Below are 20,307 nucleotides of genomic sequence, written 5' to 3' on the forward strand. Positions count from 1 at the left end.
TCCGGGGCCATCGAGAGGATAATTTGGGTCCTGTGCCAATAAGATCCTCGGGCCCACAAATCAACACTTCTAAGAAAAACGCATTATATTCAAAGAATACGCGGTGGTTTCGTCAAGTTTCCGGATCCCTTGGAAAGATTACGGGCCTTTAAAATCATCTCTGGCCCTAGTTCATAACCCAGACAGCCATTTTATCTGGTCCAAACCTGGCAAAGATCTAGTCAGATGCGTACCCGATCTGGTAAAGATCTGGACCAGATAATGTGGCTGTTTGGGGAGTAGGCCATCTGAACTCCACTGTCAACGGTACTGGCCATATCTAAACAAAGTTTCACAACTAATATATGCCACAGAACTTACAGTGTTGAAAAACTGTATCAAGTTAATATCAATTCCATATTTTCAAATTTGAAAAAAGTCCTGATCTGCTTACTGAGAATTAGTGAGAAAGCTCTTTTCGAGCGTTAGCCTGCGCAGACGTTCTTATCACTTCGCCACGCATTAGGCCTACACTAGGCAGTAGTATAGGCCTAGGCGCCAGGAGAGAGGCTATATTTTATTTTAATTGTCCAGGCTTTTTTGAAGATTAGAATTTGTTTTTTATTTACGTTTCGCATTGCCACTTCTAGCTAAGAGCATGTTATTGGAAAAGTTGGAAATGTAACCTATTTTTTGCAGGTTGCTTGCAAATTTTAGTCTAAAAATGTTTCTTGTCGTTTCGATCAAAATGTTTCTTTTTCCGCTTTTAGTACTTTCGGCACAAAACATTGGAACAACTAAGCAATCAGGTGAGTAGGCTATGTAGAGACCGTTGCTATAATAGTAGCTGTTGTAATGTAACATAAACGAGTAGTTATTGAATTAACTTTAAGCATTAAGTCTTCACCCACAAAAAAGATTTATAATACAAATAACAAATTGACCACAAAGTTTAATATCTACATCACAGGTGAGCTCATGAAAGTAGGTGAGCTGCTTGAGAAAAACCTGAAAGCGTGATCCATCATGCGTGATCTTAATTAGATAGACGAAATCGTTCTGGCGTAGCAAACTTGTGCCTGAGTTGAGCCATGTATTTCTAGAATATACTAAGTCTAAAAGTACTTGCTGGCTGGGCGTTTTTTGAAACGTGACAATTAATGTCTAAAAAAAGCAATCATATTATCAATTTTGTTAAGTCATGCCTGTACATCACATCACACGGAAGAGACCAACAGCTGTGAATCGACATATGCTTCTTCATAGGCTTAGGGGAAGGTTAGTTTTTGGGGTTGCAAAAAAGTCTTGCCCAAATATAATTAAATGCACCCAAATATTTTTTGCGACAAAGCATAGATCATCTGATGCAAAATTCTACACTGCTTCCAATAATCTGATATAATTTTGATTATTCAGGCAAAAATTCAAAAATAAGTTCAATCTTAATGAGGTTTTTGAAATATGCTGAAAGTTCTTGTCCAAAATTTTTATCAAATTTGCCAAACTTTTGATTAATTAAAAAGTTTGGGGGTGCGGTTGCACCCTCTGCACCTCTGACTCCTACGCCTATAGGTGCACCTTTAAAGAGTTTTTTTGTGCAGTACCATAGCGATTTAAAGGTCACCATATGCATTATCTAATCTGTTTTTACACTTCTAGATGTGCCGAATACCTCGATTTTACTAAGATGTTGTTGTCAACAGTAAAAAAACAAAAAGTGAACAAATATCTTTGCATAGGCCTATTTATGTTACTACATACAATCATTCAAAATAAAAAAAGTTAATAGGCTAATTAATTCCAATTGTTAATTCTGCCACTTGTCATGGAGATTTGTGTTTTACAAAGCAAGTCTACACATATATGTAGGGGCAGGTTCAAATAAGTTATTGCTACCAATTTTTCGAGCTTTACCACCACTTTAAGTGAGGTTGTAGGTGCAGATAATATGCCTCCACATCACTCGGTCAGCAGCGTCCACTTTTTTCTTTTCTACTGTTTTAAGGACGTCTGCAGCACAGTCTCTCCATCTTCTCTTTGGTTTTCCTCACTTTTATTTCCTAACTTTCAAACGTTTTATTCTTTTTTTTACTCTAGTTTCATCTTTTCTTGCAACGTGTCCCACCATTCTAAGACATAATTCTTTCACCTCTTATTTCAACTTTGCAAATAATTATTTTTACAATACTTCATTCCTTGCTCGGTCCAGCTTTGTTAATCCCAAAAACCATCGCAGTAGTTTTATTTTGGCCCTTTTCATTTTATTGTTTCTGTATATTCGTTAACACCTTTGCCTTCATCTTATACAACAAATCATAATTAATTACTTCATTACGTACGCTACTTGGAAACCTTTTCTTAAAACTTGGTTAAGCATTTTTTCCGCTACTAGATATTTTGAAGTAATATGCTTGCAGAAAAGCGAAGACTTTAGAATCTTCATTGCGTTTTCTGGTGACCACAATATTGTATATGGGCATGACCGGTCGTATTTTTAGCGTAGGCAATGGATTTGTAACGTAATATGAGTGCTTCAAAATGTTTAGTGGAAGCTGTCAATAGTCAATATTCATTTTAAACAGCAACTGTAGATTACTCAAGTTATCAGAAACTATTTCTACAAAATTTCAGAAGTGGAAATTCATTCCGTTGCTGCTTTGAACGTCAGCCAACCTTTGACTAGCCCAGATTGGCCAAACGGGTACCAGAACAACCTCAATGTTTCTTGGAATCTGATTCCAAGGATGGGACATCAAGTTGTGCTGACATTTCATTCGTTTCAAGTTGAAAAAGACAAGGATTTTGTAACGGTAAACACTTCAGTAGGTCTAATGCATGTGGTACCCAAACAAAGACTGTTTTAGAACTTTGCCCTTTCTTTAGTTATTATTTTTAGTTAACAGCTTGGTTGGTTGGTTTGAAGCTTTATTCTCGGACTGACAAAGCCTTGAATGATTATTTCTGGCGATTTGCTTTACTCGTAAAGGTTTTGAATTACTGACGCAGGGCCGGTTATTGAGATTGACAGACTGAAGTGTTACATTGGACCGGACACTAACTTACAAAAATACCTCACAATTGTAATCGGAAAGCTATGACCAAGAATCAATCTCATCCAAAACGTAGCAGGAACAAAATGGAGTGCCAATCAACAAGTGCAACGCACTTCCTCTCTGGCTTTATGTTACTCTGTTGCAGAATATTGCGCACCTGTCTTGGCACAGTCAGTCAATGCAAGCAAAGTTGATGTACAGTTGCGAACCACAATGCGTCTGATCGCTGGAACACTGAAATGTACCCCACTCTCCACACAATGGTTACCAACAATGTGCAATATTCCTACGCTACACATCCGAACACTGGCAGCAATTTCAAACTTGCACAAACAAATTCTCAACTCAGCAGAAAATCTTCCAGAAGTTCAACAAATAAACCAAGCACCAAAAACCTCGCGACTTAAATCTATACAACACCCCTTCTACAAAACCGATCTATACCCAATTAATATTATAACGGAGTAGCAGAACTTTTGGAATAACAAAATTCCTCCTGGTGAAGACTTAATTACGGACCCAACAAAAGCTCTCTCAGGCTTTGACACGGCTACCAGAAAATTATGGTCCACTGCAAACCGCATAAGAACAAAACAAACTAAAACAAATGACAACCTTTACCGATGAGGGATGACAACTCAACCGAACTTTCCAAAATGCAACGCGCCAAATTAGTCTACAGCTAGGACCATCTCATGTTGGAGTGCCCAGTAACAAAGCTTCAAGGAGGATACCTCACAGCCACCAATGTAACAATGTCCTCATGTATTGGGTAAATGAAAACTGCTTGGGCTTACAGCTTCATACGAAACAACAACAACTAACGAGAGTAGGGTGGCCAGTTCCTTTCTCTCGGCAGTTCCTTCAGCAACTACGTCCACCCAACTTATTACACCCTGGGTAGAGGTGTCTGTTAACGACCAGCTTAAGTCAGGTGTCGAACAAAGTTTGCATTATTGGAAAATCAACGCCTTATCAGCTGCGTGATCCCACCACTTTAACCCACCAGCTTAGCAGAAATCCATTTATAGAGAAAATTAAAAATAAAGTTTAAATTAAATTTCAACAAAGCTTCTGTGTTCTACGGCACTCAAGACATTTCTGTCCATTAACCAATCTGACGTATACTTTCAGATTGTCAAACCACCATACGAAAATGTTGTTTTGACGGGAACATTAACATCTATAACTCCCATCGCTTCCAGCAACGGAATACTCACAATAAATTTTCAAACGGATGACGCAGGGACGGGCAAGGGATTCAATGCAACTTTTATTGGTAATGTAAAATGTAAAGTAGGCCTAGCCGTGGTTACCTGGAGTCCCGAGATGTCTGGGGCTCTAAGTAGCTCTTTTATCACCAGGTAACCATGGCCTATACCTAATAGTTTCTTCCAACACGTTTGCTCTTACTTTTATTTGATTTTTATCTAGCCAATGTCCAAGTCTATCCCTAGCAGTCTTCGCTTTTTCACAAGTGTTTAACGTAACAAAGGCCTATTCTACCGACTGTTGAAATAATTTTCTAAGAAAGCAAAAATATAGAATTATTTGTTTTACAAACACTAGAAAACAGCATGAATAGTTCGTTTATTTTAAATAGTGATATCAAATGATCACCAGCAATACAAAACTCCACGATTTACACTTTTACAGTAATGTAGGTTATTGAACATCCATCTTTTGCAGTACTATTTTCATCTTTTTTTTTACTTAAAATAGCCAAAAAGAAAGTCGGACAGACTAAAAACGAGTGCGCCTCCAGATGGTGGTGCTACTCCGGAAAGGAGAGTAGTGGAAGTTTAACACGGCCCTGATTGCAAGTGACAAATAATTCCTTGGTAGTTAGTTTGTTTACAAAATAGTTCTTTGTGAAAGTGGGAAAACCCGCACTGGCCATTTCACTGTGAAATTAAAACCAAACGAATTTTTTTTCTTTTTTTTAACTTAGCTTAATTATAACAGCTGCATAGCCGAGTGGTGAGCCCTGGTTCGATGGCTGAAATAGTGCCTACTCTACACTGCTCAAGGTAGTGTAGCTATATTTTTTGCTAGACACCTGACGATGCCTAATGAAAGACTGGAAGATTGCGATTTCCTTACCGTCAACTAAATCTTCAACCACCGTGTGTAGACTTGCATACGTCATAAAATTATAACAAGTTCACATTTTAATTGAAACGTATGTTTAGAATCAAAAGATCCTTTTGGACAAGAAGGTATGAAAATAATATTTATCTTGTAACGTGCGAAAAGCATGTTTTAAAATTTAGATTACCGTTCTTGTGTATAATACGTTAGTTCTACTCGGATTTTAACAGTTTTCTTCTTTTCAGTAATTATATTATACTTATTTTTGTCTTTATTTTGAATTTATATAAACCACAGCTGGTATAGCGTGTTTCAAAAATAAACAACTTTGCAAATTTAATTTGCTTCCCGGTAATCTATCACATATAGAGAGACACTATACTGTATTACCACTGAAAAGCCTATACATGTTGGAAAGACTCTAATTGATACTAGAACAAAAGCGCTTCGAGTGCAATTTACATCAACATACTTTCAACGATTATTCACTCTGAGGTATTAACAAAATATTTTACATGAGCTAAAGCTTGAACATGTATTTTTTTGACAAACATTATGTAAAAAGAGACAAGTAGGTATAAGGCTCGGTAGGCCTACATCTGGTCTAAAACAGTTGTGGATTTGGTGGTCGTTACTTGATTGATTGATTGATTGAATCTTTATCCTCGGACTGGGAAAGCTTCTTGCAGAGCTTAATCCTGGCAGTTTCGCATACTTGTAGAGGCTTTGAATCACTGACGCAGGCCCGGTCACCGAGATTGACAGAGTGAAGTTTCCGATTGTTGAAGTCTTGTTGCCGGGGAATTATTCCATCCATTAGATGCCGCTGAATGGAGAGCAGTCCTTAACGTGCGTTGCTCAAGCGCACACCCCGAGAGTCGAACCAGCGCCGCTTGATCTTGAAGCTTCTTTGTTCCAGAAGTGACGCGCTAACCAATTGAGCTATCGGGGCGGACCATCTTGAACCTACTTATTACATTTCAGTGCGTACATTGTTATTTATCTTCACATTGTTCAGTTCCAAATAGTAGTTTTTTTTTACCTCGAGAAAAATAAAACAATCTTATATTTTGAAATTATTTTTAAAACACAGACACAAAGTCGAGAACACGCTCTTTCTATACTTTTAGCTTTTATTTGCGGTGATGGTTACATCATTCCAGTCGAGAAGTTGTGCGACGGCAAACAGGATTGCAAGTCATATCCCTACGATGAAGATATTTCAAGAGACCAATGCCATTCATTGCATGATGAAGGATTCATAAAGTATGGAATTAAGAAGAAAAATAGTTGAATAGAAGATTTTAATTTTTAAGTTTAGTTTTCACGTTACACATAAAAACAACTTAAAATAATCAACCTACTTTCCTCACAATTGCTCTAACTCTAAGTTTATTCTTTGCCTTGCAAAAACAGCAGAGGTCCTTTACCATTGGTTAGAATCCAGCAAGTATTGCTTCGTCATAACTTCATTGCTTTACATAAAAAGTGACGCGATCACAGGGCCGTTGAAAAGATAGTTTGTGGCCGGTACCAATGGGGTTCTCAAACCCCCAATTCTAATAATAACAAAGAAAAAAGACACTTCTAACAATAACAAAGACACTAACAAAAACAAAAACGCATAGTATCCCAAGAATACGCGGTGGTTTCTTTAATTTCCCCCTGGAAAGGTTATGGGCCCCTAACCTTAGCCCTGGCCCGGGTCTAAAAGTACCCACTGGGATCCCCTGTCAACGCTGCTGCACAATCACATCACTCAAATAACGTTTGTATGACTTGACTTTAATTCCACCGTTGCCTTTGAGACCTATTGGAACCACCGGCAAAGACGCTAACTGATAGACCACTAAGCTTTTACTGGTTGACAGAGAAAGGACCGAAGCTGGATCATTTTTAAACTCGTTGGTATGACCCAACCTAGAATCGAACCAGAGCCATGAGTAAATTATCATTGTAGCCAGTTCATGCTTCAGTTGAAATCAATCACCAAGCCTCTTATTCCACATTATCTTCAATAAAGTTTAACAATTTAGGGCGTGAGACTACTGTGCTTTCAGACACTGGCAGTATTCTGTGGAGTTTTTGCAACACTTGCATTCTGCAACTAAATGTTTTGTGTAAATTAAGGATTGAACACCCTCGTATAAATAAATGCTATAATTCAACAGTGTTAGTATTTGTGTATTTTCAGATGCTCGATGAGTTCGAAATACAGCGAAAGGTCGTGTTTGATCGAAACTGAAAGCTATTGCAACGGATCTTTTGAAATTACAAACATGGATCGATGTGAGGCAAAGTGTCCAGAATATTACCAATGCAAAACAAACCCAAAAATCAGCTACATTTTAAGGTGCAGAAAGCGATCTACGATATGTGATGGAAATGTATGTGGAGGATGCGATGAAGACGATGAATGGATAGATAGCATTGGTTTCAAATGTGTGAGAAATGGAAAATTGTGCAAAATACCACAAGTTTTGCTGTGGGACGATATAAGTGATTGTGACCGAGGAGAAGATCTTTGCTATTTTTCTACAAAACGTTACAAAGATGCAAGGTAACGCCACTTACAAGTAATTTTTCATCATAATAACGTTCATCGTTTTGAGTGTAGGCAATAAGTTTCTCACATTTATCTTACTTAGCTGGTGTCGTAAGGACAGCATAAGTTAAGCGTCATAATCCACAAAGAAAAAAGTGTGGGAAATCACAAGAATACAACTAAGTGACCAAATTTTGAAACCGTTTTTATGTTTGTTTCTATACTCAATTGTTGTCGAAAACTGTCTTGCTTCGGTCGGTGATCTAAACAGCTGCAAAAAGTTAGGCTTGGACTCGGATTGGTTCAGGAATCGAAACAAAACTTAAAATAATGCTGCAGCAATGTGCAGTAATTTAAACAAAATGATTTTAAAATACTTATCTCCGCCTAAACTTAGGGGAGAACGTTATCAAGAGCAACGTTTTTTTTTCAACCTTTAACTTTGTCCTCAAATTACCAAAACTTTAAAATTAAAAATTTGGTAAATCAAGGAAAAGTGGAATTATTGGATGTAGGACTGATGTAGAAAATTATCATAGGCAACAAGTTGTACTGTATACAAAGTTGCAGTGATTTGAAACCACAGATACTTACTTTTAAAAAGTCATGTTTTGAAACATTAAAAGTTGTTCTGTACTTTGCTAATCTGTTTTTATCAAGGGTGTTTTTCAGAGACATTCGATTCCTTCCCTCAACTACTTTTGACGAATCACGTTGCTTTGAATGTCTTGATGGCTCCATGATCATTCCACGGAACCGAGTTTGTAACAAAAGATTTGACTGTTCGGATTTGTCGGATGAGTGTCTTTGTGAAGGCGACATACCTAACTTATGCTTCAGTATAAAAATGAAAAACAAACCACCATCTTTGCAGAAGTGAGTTTACTTTTGTACTGAATTGCAATACGAAAAGTCAAAATTAAACAAAACTACCTTAATTGTGAAAGCGTTTATACCACTAAGAGTACCTCTTAAAAGTTTTTTTTCGTAGTTGAAAAGTTGTAGGCTATGCCTCTATGGGGTCATTGCAGTAGCGTATTTAGGGGGGAGGATAAAGGGCGATGCCCCCCCTAATAATCAGGGGGGGGGGGAATACAAATTTTGCAAAAAAAGGTTGTAGCTGAATACATAATTGCTTGGATGATTCATCCTAGCGCGGGGGGAAGGTAGCCTATACTTTTTGCAATGTAATTTGCCAATAATATTCTGAGTTTCCACCTAGACAACAACATCGACCTAACATTCCAGCTGAAACCGCGGAGATCTACTTCGAACAGTTTTTCTTCCTTCTCTTGACAATTGCATGGCACAAGTTCACGAGAGATTCCATGAGCACTGTTCGATAGCTTTTAAAGTCAGCACATTTCTGCCTTCATTGATTCATGAAGATGAGGACTGCCCGATCGACGAGATTTTCGACTTCTACCATGAAATACCAAGCAATTGCTTTGCAGCTACTATTGAATGGCGAAGATGAAGAGCGAATTGGCTTACAGTTTCTGTGGACCTGCGACTGTTGTGTATGCGTGTCAAGCTGCTGCACAACTCGGCAGTTAGGTCCGATTATTATCCATAAATGACTTCGAATTTTTGCTGCGCTTTCAGCCGGCTTCCAGTTACAACTGCTTCCAATGAGCGATGTTTCTGTTTACTAAAGTAGGCTACCTGAAAAATTATTACCGCACGACCATGACCGAGTCACGTTTGGATGGTCTACTAGCTCAGATGTATTTAAACAAGGATATTGTAGCTTACTCGAGTATGATACAGTCATTGATATATTTGCCAAGCGCAGCCATCGCATTAAACTGTAAATTGTCATTGCGAATCCCCGAGAATGTTCAAAAGGTATTCGAGGTCGGAAGGACTAACTTATTGTTTATGTTTTGAAGTGTTTGGTATCTTTTGTTGGTTCATTGATTGCAAAAGTAACTTACTTCTGCGGATTCGCTCTTGATTTTGAACCCCTTTCCCCTTATCTGACGGTTTTAGCTAACGGTATTCTGACGGTTTTAGCTAATCCCTCCCCCTTTTCTGACGCATCATATGACATTTTGGTATAACACCCCCCCCCCCCCCTATTTAAAGGGCCAAACAAGTCCAATTTTAACTCAAGTAGAAAAAAATTGAACCAATTAACAGCTATTTTCACCAAATTTGAGCTTTCTGTGTACCGGTACTACCGTTGAAACTACCCCGTGTGTACTACTCCCCAGACTCCCATCGGCTTCCAGCCGTTGAGTCAGCCGCTACGCGGCTGACTGACACAATGTCTTGCCCCCCGCCGCCCCCTAACAAACTTTCTAAATACGCCACTAGGTCATTGTATAATATATGCGCCTAAATTCACTGAAAGAATAGTTACAAAATGTTGTTGTTTAACCAAGCAGGTCAAGATTGTGATCACTTTTATTTGGTTTTACATTTTTTTGTTTAATAGCTCCGTTTTGCTGAAAAACCTGAGATAATCCAAGTTAACAAAAAAGTTGTAAAACGATGAAGCAATGTAAAAAGGACGGATTTTTATCTATGAAACGATTACTGTAATCTGTTGTCGTATTTATAACTATGTAGTTAAACCGGGGATTGTTAAAATTCTGCATTCATCAATAAGCAATTCTTGTTAATTATTCATTCACTGCATGTTATTTGTTTGCATGACTCTGAAAGACCAAATCCATGTGTGCTGGGCCAAGTCCACTGTGGAGATGGGAAATGCATCGATCGATCTTCAGTTTGTGATTCAGTCGGTGATTGCTACAATAACATGGATGAACAGTATGTAAATTACTTATTTTGAAATTATACTAACAAGAAATAGCGCTCATTTCTTGATATGCTGTCATGTTCACAGAAGACATCTCAAGGGAAACTTGTTAAAAATGTAGCGTGGCTAACAGTATGTAAATTATCTTAAAATTATATGCATATAACATTTGCTCACTTTGCTTAATCTTCTTCTAAATTTGGTTGATACACCACAAATAGACACATTTTTTGCGACAGATTTATATACTGAAAGGTCCTACTTACTGTACTGGGTGGTATAAGCTGAGGGAAAACGAGAAGATGGTCCGTTGTTCGAGGCTTGAAGCCACAGATACAAGTATCTGGGCCTGTGTTGTAACAAAGATGTGTTATTGTAGTAAATTATTGTAGTAAAGATACTTCGTTTGGTGTATTGTGATGCTTTTCCATAGGACATTTTTTACATGGCCAACCAAGAGTAAATCGAACGCAGCAATTTAAAAATATACTGAGGATTAAAAAGTGTGATACAACATAAAAATCGTTGAGTTTAGGTTTGATTATTATCGGTTGAAAAAGTATAGCAATTTAAAATATATTACAAAGTAACAGGCTACTTTAGAGTAAAATTAACAAGTTTTTTGTTTCCTTGTTGTGCCGAATTCATTTTAGTGATCCTATCCAGTAACGTTTTGACCCAACCGAGAAAAATATCCTAGTATCCTGTCCAGAAGTAATTTAGGACCCGGGCCCTGGATGATTTTAGGGGCCGGTAACTTTTCAAGGTGGCCCGGGAACGTGAATAAACCACCGTATATTCTTTGGATATACGTAGTGCTTTTTCTAGAGATGTTTTGATTTGGGCCCGAGAATCTCGTTGGTACCGAGCCCAAATTATCCTCTCAACGACCTTGGTCCTATCATTTGGCAACTTACAGCATTAAAGTTGATATTTTTAATGACCAAAAGCCTTTCTCCGAAATAACAGTTTCATACTGGCACTGACATGATTTCACAACTGCTAGAAAATGCTTTTAGCGAACTGTAAATTGTGCACACTATGATCCAAAGTTTTATCTTTGTTGGAAAACCCATAGCAACACATTGCTTCAACATTTCTGTAAAACGTGTTTGCTAATTCTTCAGCCTGACATATATTTGATTCTTTTTGCAGTTCTTCTTATTGTGGAGTAACGTTGCAGTGTAAATATGGAACATGGTTGAATGCAAAAGAGAAATGCCGGTATTAAATGTTATAATAATTACGTATTTATTTTTTTATATTTGCTTTAAATGATTTTTATTAGATTTTACAAGAATTAGCTAAACAAAAGATGAAATTTGCATGACATATTTTGAGAGGATTGGCATGACAGCTACATCAAATAGTTATTGAAGGTATGGTGGAAGGAAAGAGGTGCAGGGGAAGAAGGAGACAAACTTGGGGAGATGATGTAAAACAGTGGGCTGATTTGTCAATCATTGGAGAAGCAAAAAGAGTAGCGAAAGAACGTGACGTGTGGAAGCAAGTGACACCCAACCTTCGGCTGGGAGACGGCACATGATGATGATGATAATAACAAGAATAAAATCTCCAAATGAGGTGTTTGCAGTCAACGTTATGGACCCATGCGCAATACGTGGCAAGAGAGTAATGAGTCATTAGTTTATTCAATGTACAAGTATAGCCTATAAGAGAGGTTCATCCATTTGTGGAAGATTAATGAGTCGGATGCGCGGTATGAATGTGAAAAATGTAAAAGCATTTTAATTGATGAAATGTACGAGAAAAATATGAATGTGGGATGTTCTGAGATAGAAGTTTTGCTATCTTGGAGAAATGCTATGGTTTGGACATGTTGAACGAATGAAGGCGAATAATTTGACAAAGCGAGTTTGGAATGAGGTAGTAACGGGAAAAATGAAAAACAGGAAGACCAAAGAAAGCATTGAAGACACTGTGAAGGATAGACCTGATAAAAAGGAACAATAGTGAGAAATGGAAGAGCGACTGCTGACAACTGGTCGACCCTGATGCTTCAGGATGAAGACCAGGCTCTTTTGAAGCCAAACGAAGACAAGAAGTTTTATAAAAATATGAAAAGGTATATAGTCGAAATCCAAACCTTCAATTTGCCATATCAAGTAATGAATGTTCAAGAGATATGATTTCATCCTGTCTATAGTACTTTCGACATAAAGCTTTAAACAACTGAGATATCAAAGATAAAAAACAGTGAAAGGTCTTAATTAGATTTTAAAAAAAGTATCCTTGACTGCAATGCTTATTCAGTCATTATGTGTTGTTTGACGAACATACGTATAGCAGTTGTTACTAAGATTTCATGTTGCTAAGATGTCGCCCGTAGTAGACCTACAATACTTTAAAGACTTTCTGTTGCAGATGTCCCCAGACATTCGCAACTGAATGCTTTGCAAAAGATGCATACCAACCCAACATATTTGGTGCAACATGTGATGGTAACGCGGGTTGTCCACCGGCCCAGAGATTCCATGCCACAATGTTTTCATCTCGAAATCTTCTTTGGCCAGAAGGAAGAGGTTACCCTGCCGACGAATGTGAAGCGAGCTGTGGCAATCTGTCAACGTTTCACTGCACACCTTCTACTACAACGGGTGAATCATCTCTTTTTTATTTGATACCTGGACACTATAATCGCGACTCTGTCGGCTTTGTATATGGACCAACCAAAGAGTACTTGGGATATTGTGTAAGTACAATGATATTAAAGGGCGGGGAAACCCAAATTAACTTTGCGAGTTTTTTGTTTCAGCGTGATGTCATTATGTACAACATGCGTTTTAGCAATAAAAAAATCCAAATTTTGTTGCCCTCGTCTCGCTAAGGCCGCTTTTGTTTGATACCCGTTTGCGAGGTCTCGTTGCGCATCAAACTGTGATGCTGTTCGCTGTGACGTCACAAGGTACATATACTTGTGGCCAAAAGTTTAAGACCAGACTTGATTTACGACGATTTTTGCATTACTTCAAAATACTGCATCAGAAATAAGATGATGCGTAAAGATGATGCAACTGAAACAATATATGATGCAGTATTTTAAAGTAATGCAAAAATCGTCATAAATCAAGTCTGGTCTTAAACTTTTGGCCACAACTATATGTACCTTGTGACGTCACAGCGAACAGCATCACAGCTTGATGCGCGCGAGACCTCGCAAACGGGTATCAAACAAAAGCGGCCTTATCGAGACGGGGGCAACAAAATTTGGATTTTTTTTTGGGTAAAATGCATGTTGTACACAATGACATCACGCTGAAACAAAAAACTCGCAAAATGTTAATTTGGGTTTTCCCGCCCTTTAAACTTTAATACAGAAAATCTAATTTTGACGCAAAACTGCTACTGCTTAATTTACAAAGGTACTGTCCCTTCAATCACAATTCACAAAGCATCAAGTTTATCATTAAAATGCGTTTTGCTTGGTTTTAAAGCATCTCTGGTTAAAATATGTTGTAATTGTTCATTGAATGCCATGCTATCACACACTTGCATTGTATGGGAGTCGACCCAAGGGGATTAAGACGATTTTTTCAAGTTGCACAAATATCTTTTTTTTTGGTGAACTGAAGGGAAACCATTCACCTTCACACACAAAAACGGAAATTAATCTAATATCATTGCATATATGTGTACTTTGCCGATGAAATTGGCTCAACTCTCCCACCGATGGAGGAGAGTGGATAATAGCCTCACAGTGAGTTGAGTCATTATCTATTATAGTCATTATCTATCAAAACCATAAAAAGACAAAAGATCTTGGACAAAGAAATCATTCAATATTATTCAGCACACAGTGTTACATTGTAGATTCATTTTTTCACCATCTAATTCAAAATAGTTATTAGTTATGTTATGGTAAGAGCATTGTCTGCCATCACTGAAGGGCCCAATAGTTCTTCTGCCTAAACAGTGGTTTCAACTCGTTTCAAATTGCAACCAAAGTGTTTTCCTAGTAGTTTGCAGTCACTTCAAGCGATAAGCTAGTGTGGAAGAGGAAACCCTTTGAAAATTGTTTGACATCAACATAATTAAATTAATAATAACAATAAACACTGTTAACATTGCTATGCAATTATTGTGACACCACACACGTTTTAAACGAGGGATTTGAGTTTACAACTCCCCTCCGGCCCCCCTGCTGTCTGCGTCTTGAGAACATTCACGTTATTTTGATTAATTGCGAGCTTTTATAAACCTAATAGCAAACTGCTTTTGTTAATTAAACCAATAATATTGAGAAGAGTTGAGCCCTTGCCTAAAACTAAATAAAAGTCATGGCCCGATTCTCCTGGGCACTGATGACTCTTCTGTCCGTATGTTAACCTTGATCGGTAAAACTTGAGAGTCTCATAAAACTAACCTTACAAAGTTGATAATACTTGTTATGATAAAAAGGCATCACATTGACAATCCATTTAAAATCTTACAAGAAAATTAACTGCTACTGCTTATTGTCTATAAGACGTAATACTTGTAAGTTGTAACTCAGAAATCAACTTTTAGTTTTGATTTTCCCGTTGTTCTTCTTCAACTAGCTACACTAGACATATATACAAAATTGATTGAGTTAAAATCGCAGTAATATTACATAGAGGATTTCAAATATCAAATTTCAATACTTTAAATTGCATTTTGTGGGAGTAGATCAACTCTTCTTGGGGCTTAACTCTCCCCGGACTCCCCTACTATTAAATGTCTATTGTACTGTAGCCTACGATCAAATGCATTATTTATCTAACTTAGAACGTATAGTCAGTTATGTGCTACAAGGTGAAGATCACAATAAAAAGCGGTAAAGTAATACGGCATGAACGATTTAGAAAAATTGCAAAGTTTGTAAATCGTGGTAGCCTACTACAAGTAACGCTACTTTAATACCGATAATAGGCTTAAACGGTCCGAAACGGCGTTCCAGTAAAAGAATTATTGCCGGTAGGCTACGTGGTACCGGTAATAGCATACTTTTTATTTTCAAATGGACAAGTTAAAAAATGTAATCTTTAGGATTATAAATATAAATAAGAAAACGTTAATAACATGCAAAGAGAAAATAACTAAGCAGTACATTGAGTGCAAAAGCAACTAAAGTTTAAAAAAACGGTGAGTTGTGTTAGCGCCTATAATAGAACAATCGGTGAACACCAATCAACGTATCAAGATGATTGGTTAAGAACAAACGGTTAAAAACCATAGTCAAGTGGTTCCTAACCTTTTGCCTTGGCGGCACCACCTTGAAATTACTAACCAGTTTTCGCACCCCTTCCTAGGATTGGCTGAAAAGTAATAGTTGCCTACAGTTCGAAATTTTTGTTGAAACCTGGTAAAAACTATTTTGCTTACGTCGTATTATAACAAGCCTTGATAATTCAGCATCCCCGCACCGCCTAGGCACAGGTCTCGCACCCCTTAGTGGTGCGTGCACCCCTGGTTAAGAACTCCTGCCATAGTCTAAGAGTACCTCTCAGCGTCACAGCGTCAAATTTTGGATTTGCATCTTAGTGACGCTGTTCTCGTCTGGCAATTCCTTCTCGAAATACTTCAATGAGTTTTTCCATGTCTTCGTCTGATCCTGCCGACGATGACAACTATGCATGTTGTATTTTAAGAAGACATAAAAAAATGGAATAATTTTAGACAGTAGTGACAGCAGACAGATTGTCCTAGTGAAAAATACAGAATAAATAGCAAACATTAAGATAGAACGTACTAATCGCTTTCAAAAACTCAAATTAAAATACGTGGTGGCATCCTACAACGCTAATTGATCGCAATGCATAAGTACGAATGCAATCAATTTCACGTCTGTACCAGAGTGTTGCAGTGACGCTGGCAGTGTAGCCTACATAGAATTAACGTAAAGTAACGTCAACTATAAGTAACACTGAATGCAAGTTCAGCTTAATTACTATAATTGTAGAATAGATTGAATTTCACATTCAGAAGCATGATCGTAACTTTTTCTGTAAGTTTTTACGTAATTTAACGTAAAAAGTAACCGCTCACACATCATTGGCCAATTTTTTAAAATATTGTGTGTTTTATTTTTTCTTGCCTTCAATCGCACTGCAGTATATAGCCTTGTGAAATTTTATTTTGTACCTTATTCGCTCTGACGATGCGCATTGTCATGGTGCGCGAAACGTCAGTGAAGCAATAAACCATCCTGTTTGTTGTTGCTTTTACTTTCAATTTCATCAGATAAACGTTGCAACTAGTGCAAGAAACGATAATTGTCCTCATGAATACCCAAACTTTGCAGTATTCGGTTCTTCTTCAAATGTAGATAAGACGATCACAAGCTTTTGAAATAAGCTTTTATTGTCATTTCATTGCACACTTAGTATGCTATCGTGTGAAAATAATTAATTTAAGTGGTGTTTTTATCTTGTAGCTTAATAAGACTCCCGCAACTCCTTGTGATGGAATCATTGACTGCACTGAATTTGTACTCGACGATTCATCATATCCGTTCATCTTAGACGACCATGATGAAGTTAATTGCACTGGCAGACACTACTGCAACACTGGTGATGATCAACATGTCAGTATTTCTGACACTCAGAAATGTGACGGAACAATTGATTGCATAAACACATCAGATGAAACAGAAGTTCTTTGTCCAAACAGGTTTTTCTGTCCATCATTGAATGGTTCAAAGGTTGGTAAAATAAGGTATAGGAATTGCAGGTGAGCTGTACAGTATCCAGCAACATAATTTTGCATTAAATTTAGTCTGTTTCACATTCTACTTATGACATTCAAACATGACTACTTGGAGACGCAGCTTGATTTGTCACGTTTTGCAGATTTTTACGATCGTTGTTGTTTGACTAAAATTTCTAAAAATTAGATATAAAAAAGACGTTGAATAGTATTTTTAAGAAAAAAAGTTACGAAAAGTTGGCAAAATCTGAAAAAGTTGACAGAATGTAACTTATCAGAACGTGAAGTGACTTTCTACAAGCAAAAATAACTATGTGTATTGTTTCACATTTTGCAGCTCCTCCAACATTCTGCTGCAGTTTGTGTGGTTGTTTATTTCGATGTCTAAGCCTATCGTTCTTTTTTGTGAGAGTCAGCTACTTTTTTATATCTTCATAGTCAGTAAATATATGTAGGCTATAAGTCTACCAAAACTATGTGTAAGGATAATAGTTTATCATATGTTTGCATATCAACGCTTCAAAAAGAATGAATGTGTTACATTTAGATATCCATTCCCATAGAGCATAAGTGTGACTTTTACATCAACTGTGATAACAACGCCGACGAACTCAAATGCGATGATGGAAGATTTTTTTGCGAAAATGGAAATCCACTGTTTGTGCCAAAACACCAGGCAAGTTGATAAACTGCTGCTTTGTATATTTTTAGTAGACTATATTTACAAGACTTTTACATGCGATGATGGAAGATTTTTTTGCGAAAATGGAAATCCACTGTTTGTGCCAAAACACCAGGCAAGTTGATAAACTGCTGCTTTGTATATTTTTAGTAGACTATATTTACAAGACTTGTTCGCATTGATAACTTGTTTATAAATTATGTAAAATTATTGAGATGCACATCGACCACGTTTGAAAGGTAGCCTATTCTGGAGAAATAGACGTAGGCTAAGGTAGTTCAGGAAAAAACAGGTCAGCGGGCAAAACCCTAGGATAAGTAGCAAAAGTCCGTGATAAATAGTTAAATGCAGGATCGTCATAACCATTCAACGTGCTCTGTCTTTTGCATAATTTACAGACATTTGATGGGCGCAGTGATTGCAGTGATCTCAGCGATGAATGTCCAACAAAGTCCGACAGCGGAAATGAAGATGCTTTTTCATCAAGATATGAACTTATTAAAAATCCGATCTTGCGCGCCATCGTGTGGATCATGGGGCTGCTTTCGTTGATCGGAAACACAGTAAAAAACTATTTTAATATCATAGAAAATTGTTGAAGGATATGGGCTTTTTGTAAACAATGGAGCGACGCAACCCACTTTTTCTATTGCGATACATTATGTTGCCTCATTTAGCAGTGTAGCCTGTTCCTGCTGCCTTTAATTTGTCACAAGCTAAAATCATTTTGCAAACATATACCTACTGCATGTAAATCAATTTCCTTGATTTTTAGATTGTGATAATTGGAGAAGTGAAAAGCTTGCGAGAAATATTGAGAAAGTCAGACTCGGCCCCGCTTCGAACAAATCATATGTTGATTTTAAACTTGGCATTGGCTGACAGCCTCATGGGAGTGTACCTTATTGTCTTGGGAATAACTGGATTGATATTTTCTGGAGAATATTGCTTGCACAGTCTGAGTTGGGTATCCAGTTTTGCTTGCAACTTCATGGGGGTGTTAGTTGTGATTTCAAGTGAAACTTCTGTTATGTCGTTAGGTGCTATGACACTTTGCCGTCTGTACGCTGTTTATCGGGTAAGTTATACCTATAAATAGCCTATAGGCCTGCTAGGCTACACATTTCTACTTGCAACAATAAAAACGTATTACTTGTGTCCAATCTGATTCAGCAACAGATTGGAAAAATCCCTGACAGCAAGTCAGTCGTTTTTACATTGATTCAACGTCTGTAGAAGTTGAATCAATGTAAAAACGACTGATTTGCTGTGTTGGATGCCTGAGTTTCTATGCGATCTGTTTATGTACAGTTTCCAATGTAAACTACCCACTGTAGGCCCATTTTTAATTTGTTTGGTTACCTTAAAAATACGACTTGTGACCCTGTTAGAGTCGTAACCCATAGCTTGAGAAGCCCTGCTGTAGCCTACACTGACTTAATAACATTAAGGTTACAATCTTCCTAACCTGTTCAAAACAATCAATGCAGCGACCACGTTTCACTTTAGCAGTTTTTTTTTAATTTGGCATGTCTGCTATCTTTTAGAGTTAGACACAAACGGTATATTTCTCGAACATAACAAACAAACTGTTTTAAATGTCAATCGGTGAAACTGAGACCGCGTGAAAAAAAACTATTTTTTACTATTTCTACCGCACATGATTTCAATCCATAACGAAATCACTAGCTTATCATCACATTATTTTGCCCTTTGCATTCTGTTTCTTCTGATGTAAAAGTTACTATGAAAATTAATAGGTTAATGGTACTGCTATTTTGCATTTATCAAATGCTGGCATTTGCACAACAATCTAACCATTAGTGTTATTTATTAAGTAAGTAAGAATCGATTTCGCTATAGTAATAGCATCTTCAGCTAGCACATGTAAAAAAGAAAATTTGAAAATACGTAAAACGAACAAATAAAGCAAACTCCGATATTATCAACATACATAAAATTTTATTCTAAATAGATGGTTACATAAAATTAAAATCAAAACCTGCAAGCCTAAATCTTAAACTGGTGTTCTGCCACGATTTTCAACACTATACTGGTACAAAATTCAAGAACAGATGAACATTACGGGATATGTGGGACCTTTGAACCAAAATTAGGTTTTTCAAGACTGAAAAGTTTACTTTTCAAGAAATTTCTAAAAAAATTCACATAACAATAGTAAGCATTATCTGAAATATTTTAATTCTACTTTTATTTTTATTGGATTTTTAATTAATTAATAATTAATAAATAAATAATAGTTTAGGATTTTTAATTAATAACTACAAGATAGTTATATTTAAGCTTAAATACAAAGCAAGCAACATTTTGAACTTAAGATCGTTTCTTGTTGCATCAAATCAGTCAAAACTGTTAGAATTGTGTGTTGGAAAATTTTATCATAGGCTAATGTTTTCAGTAGGCTAAACTATAATACAATATGTTTTTATCCTTATGATATACTCCAACCGTCTAGAATTTTGTCTTGAGGTGTCTGGGATTT

General features: G+C 37.0%; 1 protein-coding gene across 1 annotated transcript in view; it reads left to right on the forward strand.

Annotated features, from left to right (window-relative positions):
- LOC145776171 (uncharacterized) overlaps positions 1-20,307 on the forward strand; it is a 35,085-nt gene that overhangs the window by 6,526 nt on the left and 8,252 nt on the right. Inside the window, exons 4-13 of the mRNA XM_082587571.1 lie at positions 4,167-4,311; positions 5,225-5,251; positions 6,254-6,389; positions 7,318-7,683; positions 8,341-8,544; positions 12,821-13,148; positions 16,851-17,117; positions 17,670-17,798; positions 18,203-18,367; positions 18,580-18,882. Of these exons, the coding sequence (XP_082443697.1) occupies positions 4,167-4,311; positions 5,225-5,251; positions 6,254-6,389; positions 7,318-7,683; positions 8,341-8,544; positions 12,821-13,148; positions 16,851-17,117; positions 17,670-17,798; positions 18,203-18,367; positions 18,580-18,882 (2,070 nt within the window). The remainder of the gene's footprint in view (positions 1-4,166; positions 4,312-5,224; positions 5,252-6,253; positions 6,390-7,317; positions 7,684-8,340; positions 8,545-12,820; positions 13,149-16,850; positions 17,118-17,669; positions 17,799-18,202; positions 18,368-18,579; positions 18,883-20,307) is intronic.

Source organism: Aplidium turbinatum, chromosome 8 (genome assembly GCF_918807975.1).
Source record: "Aplidium turbinatum chromosome 8, kaAplTurb1.1, whole genome shotgun sequence".
Lineage (NCBI taxonomy): Eukaryota > Metazoa > Chordata > Ascidiacea > Aplousobranchia > Polyclinidae > Aplidium > Aplidium turbinatum.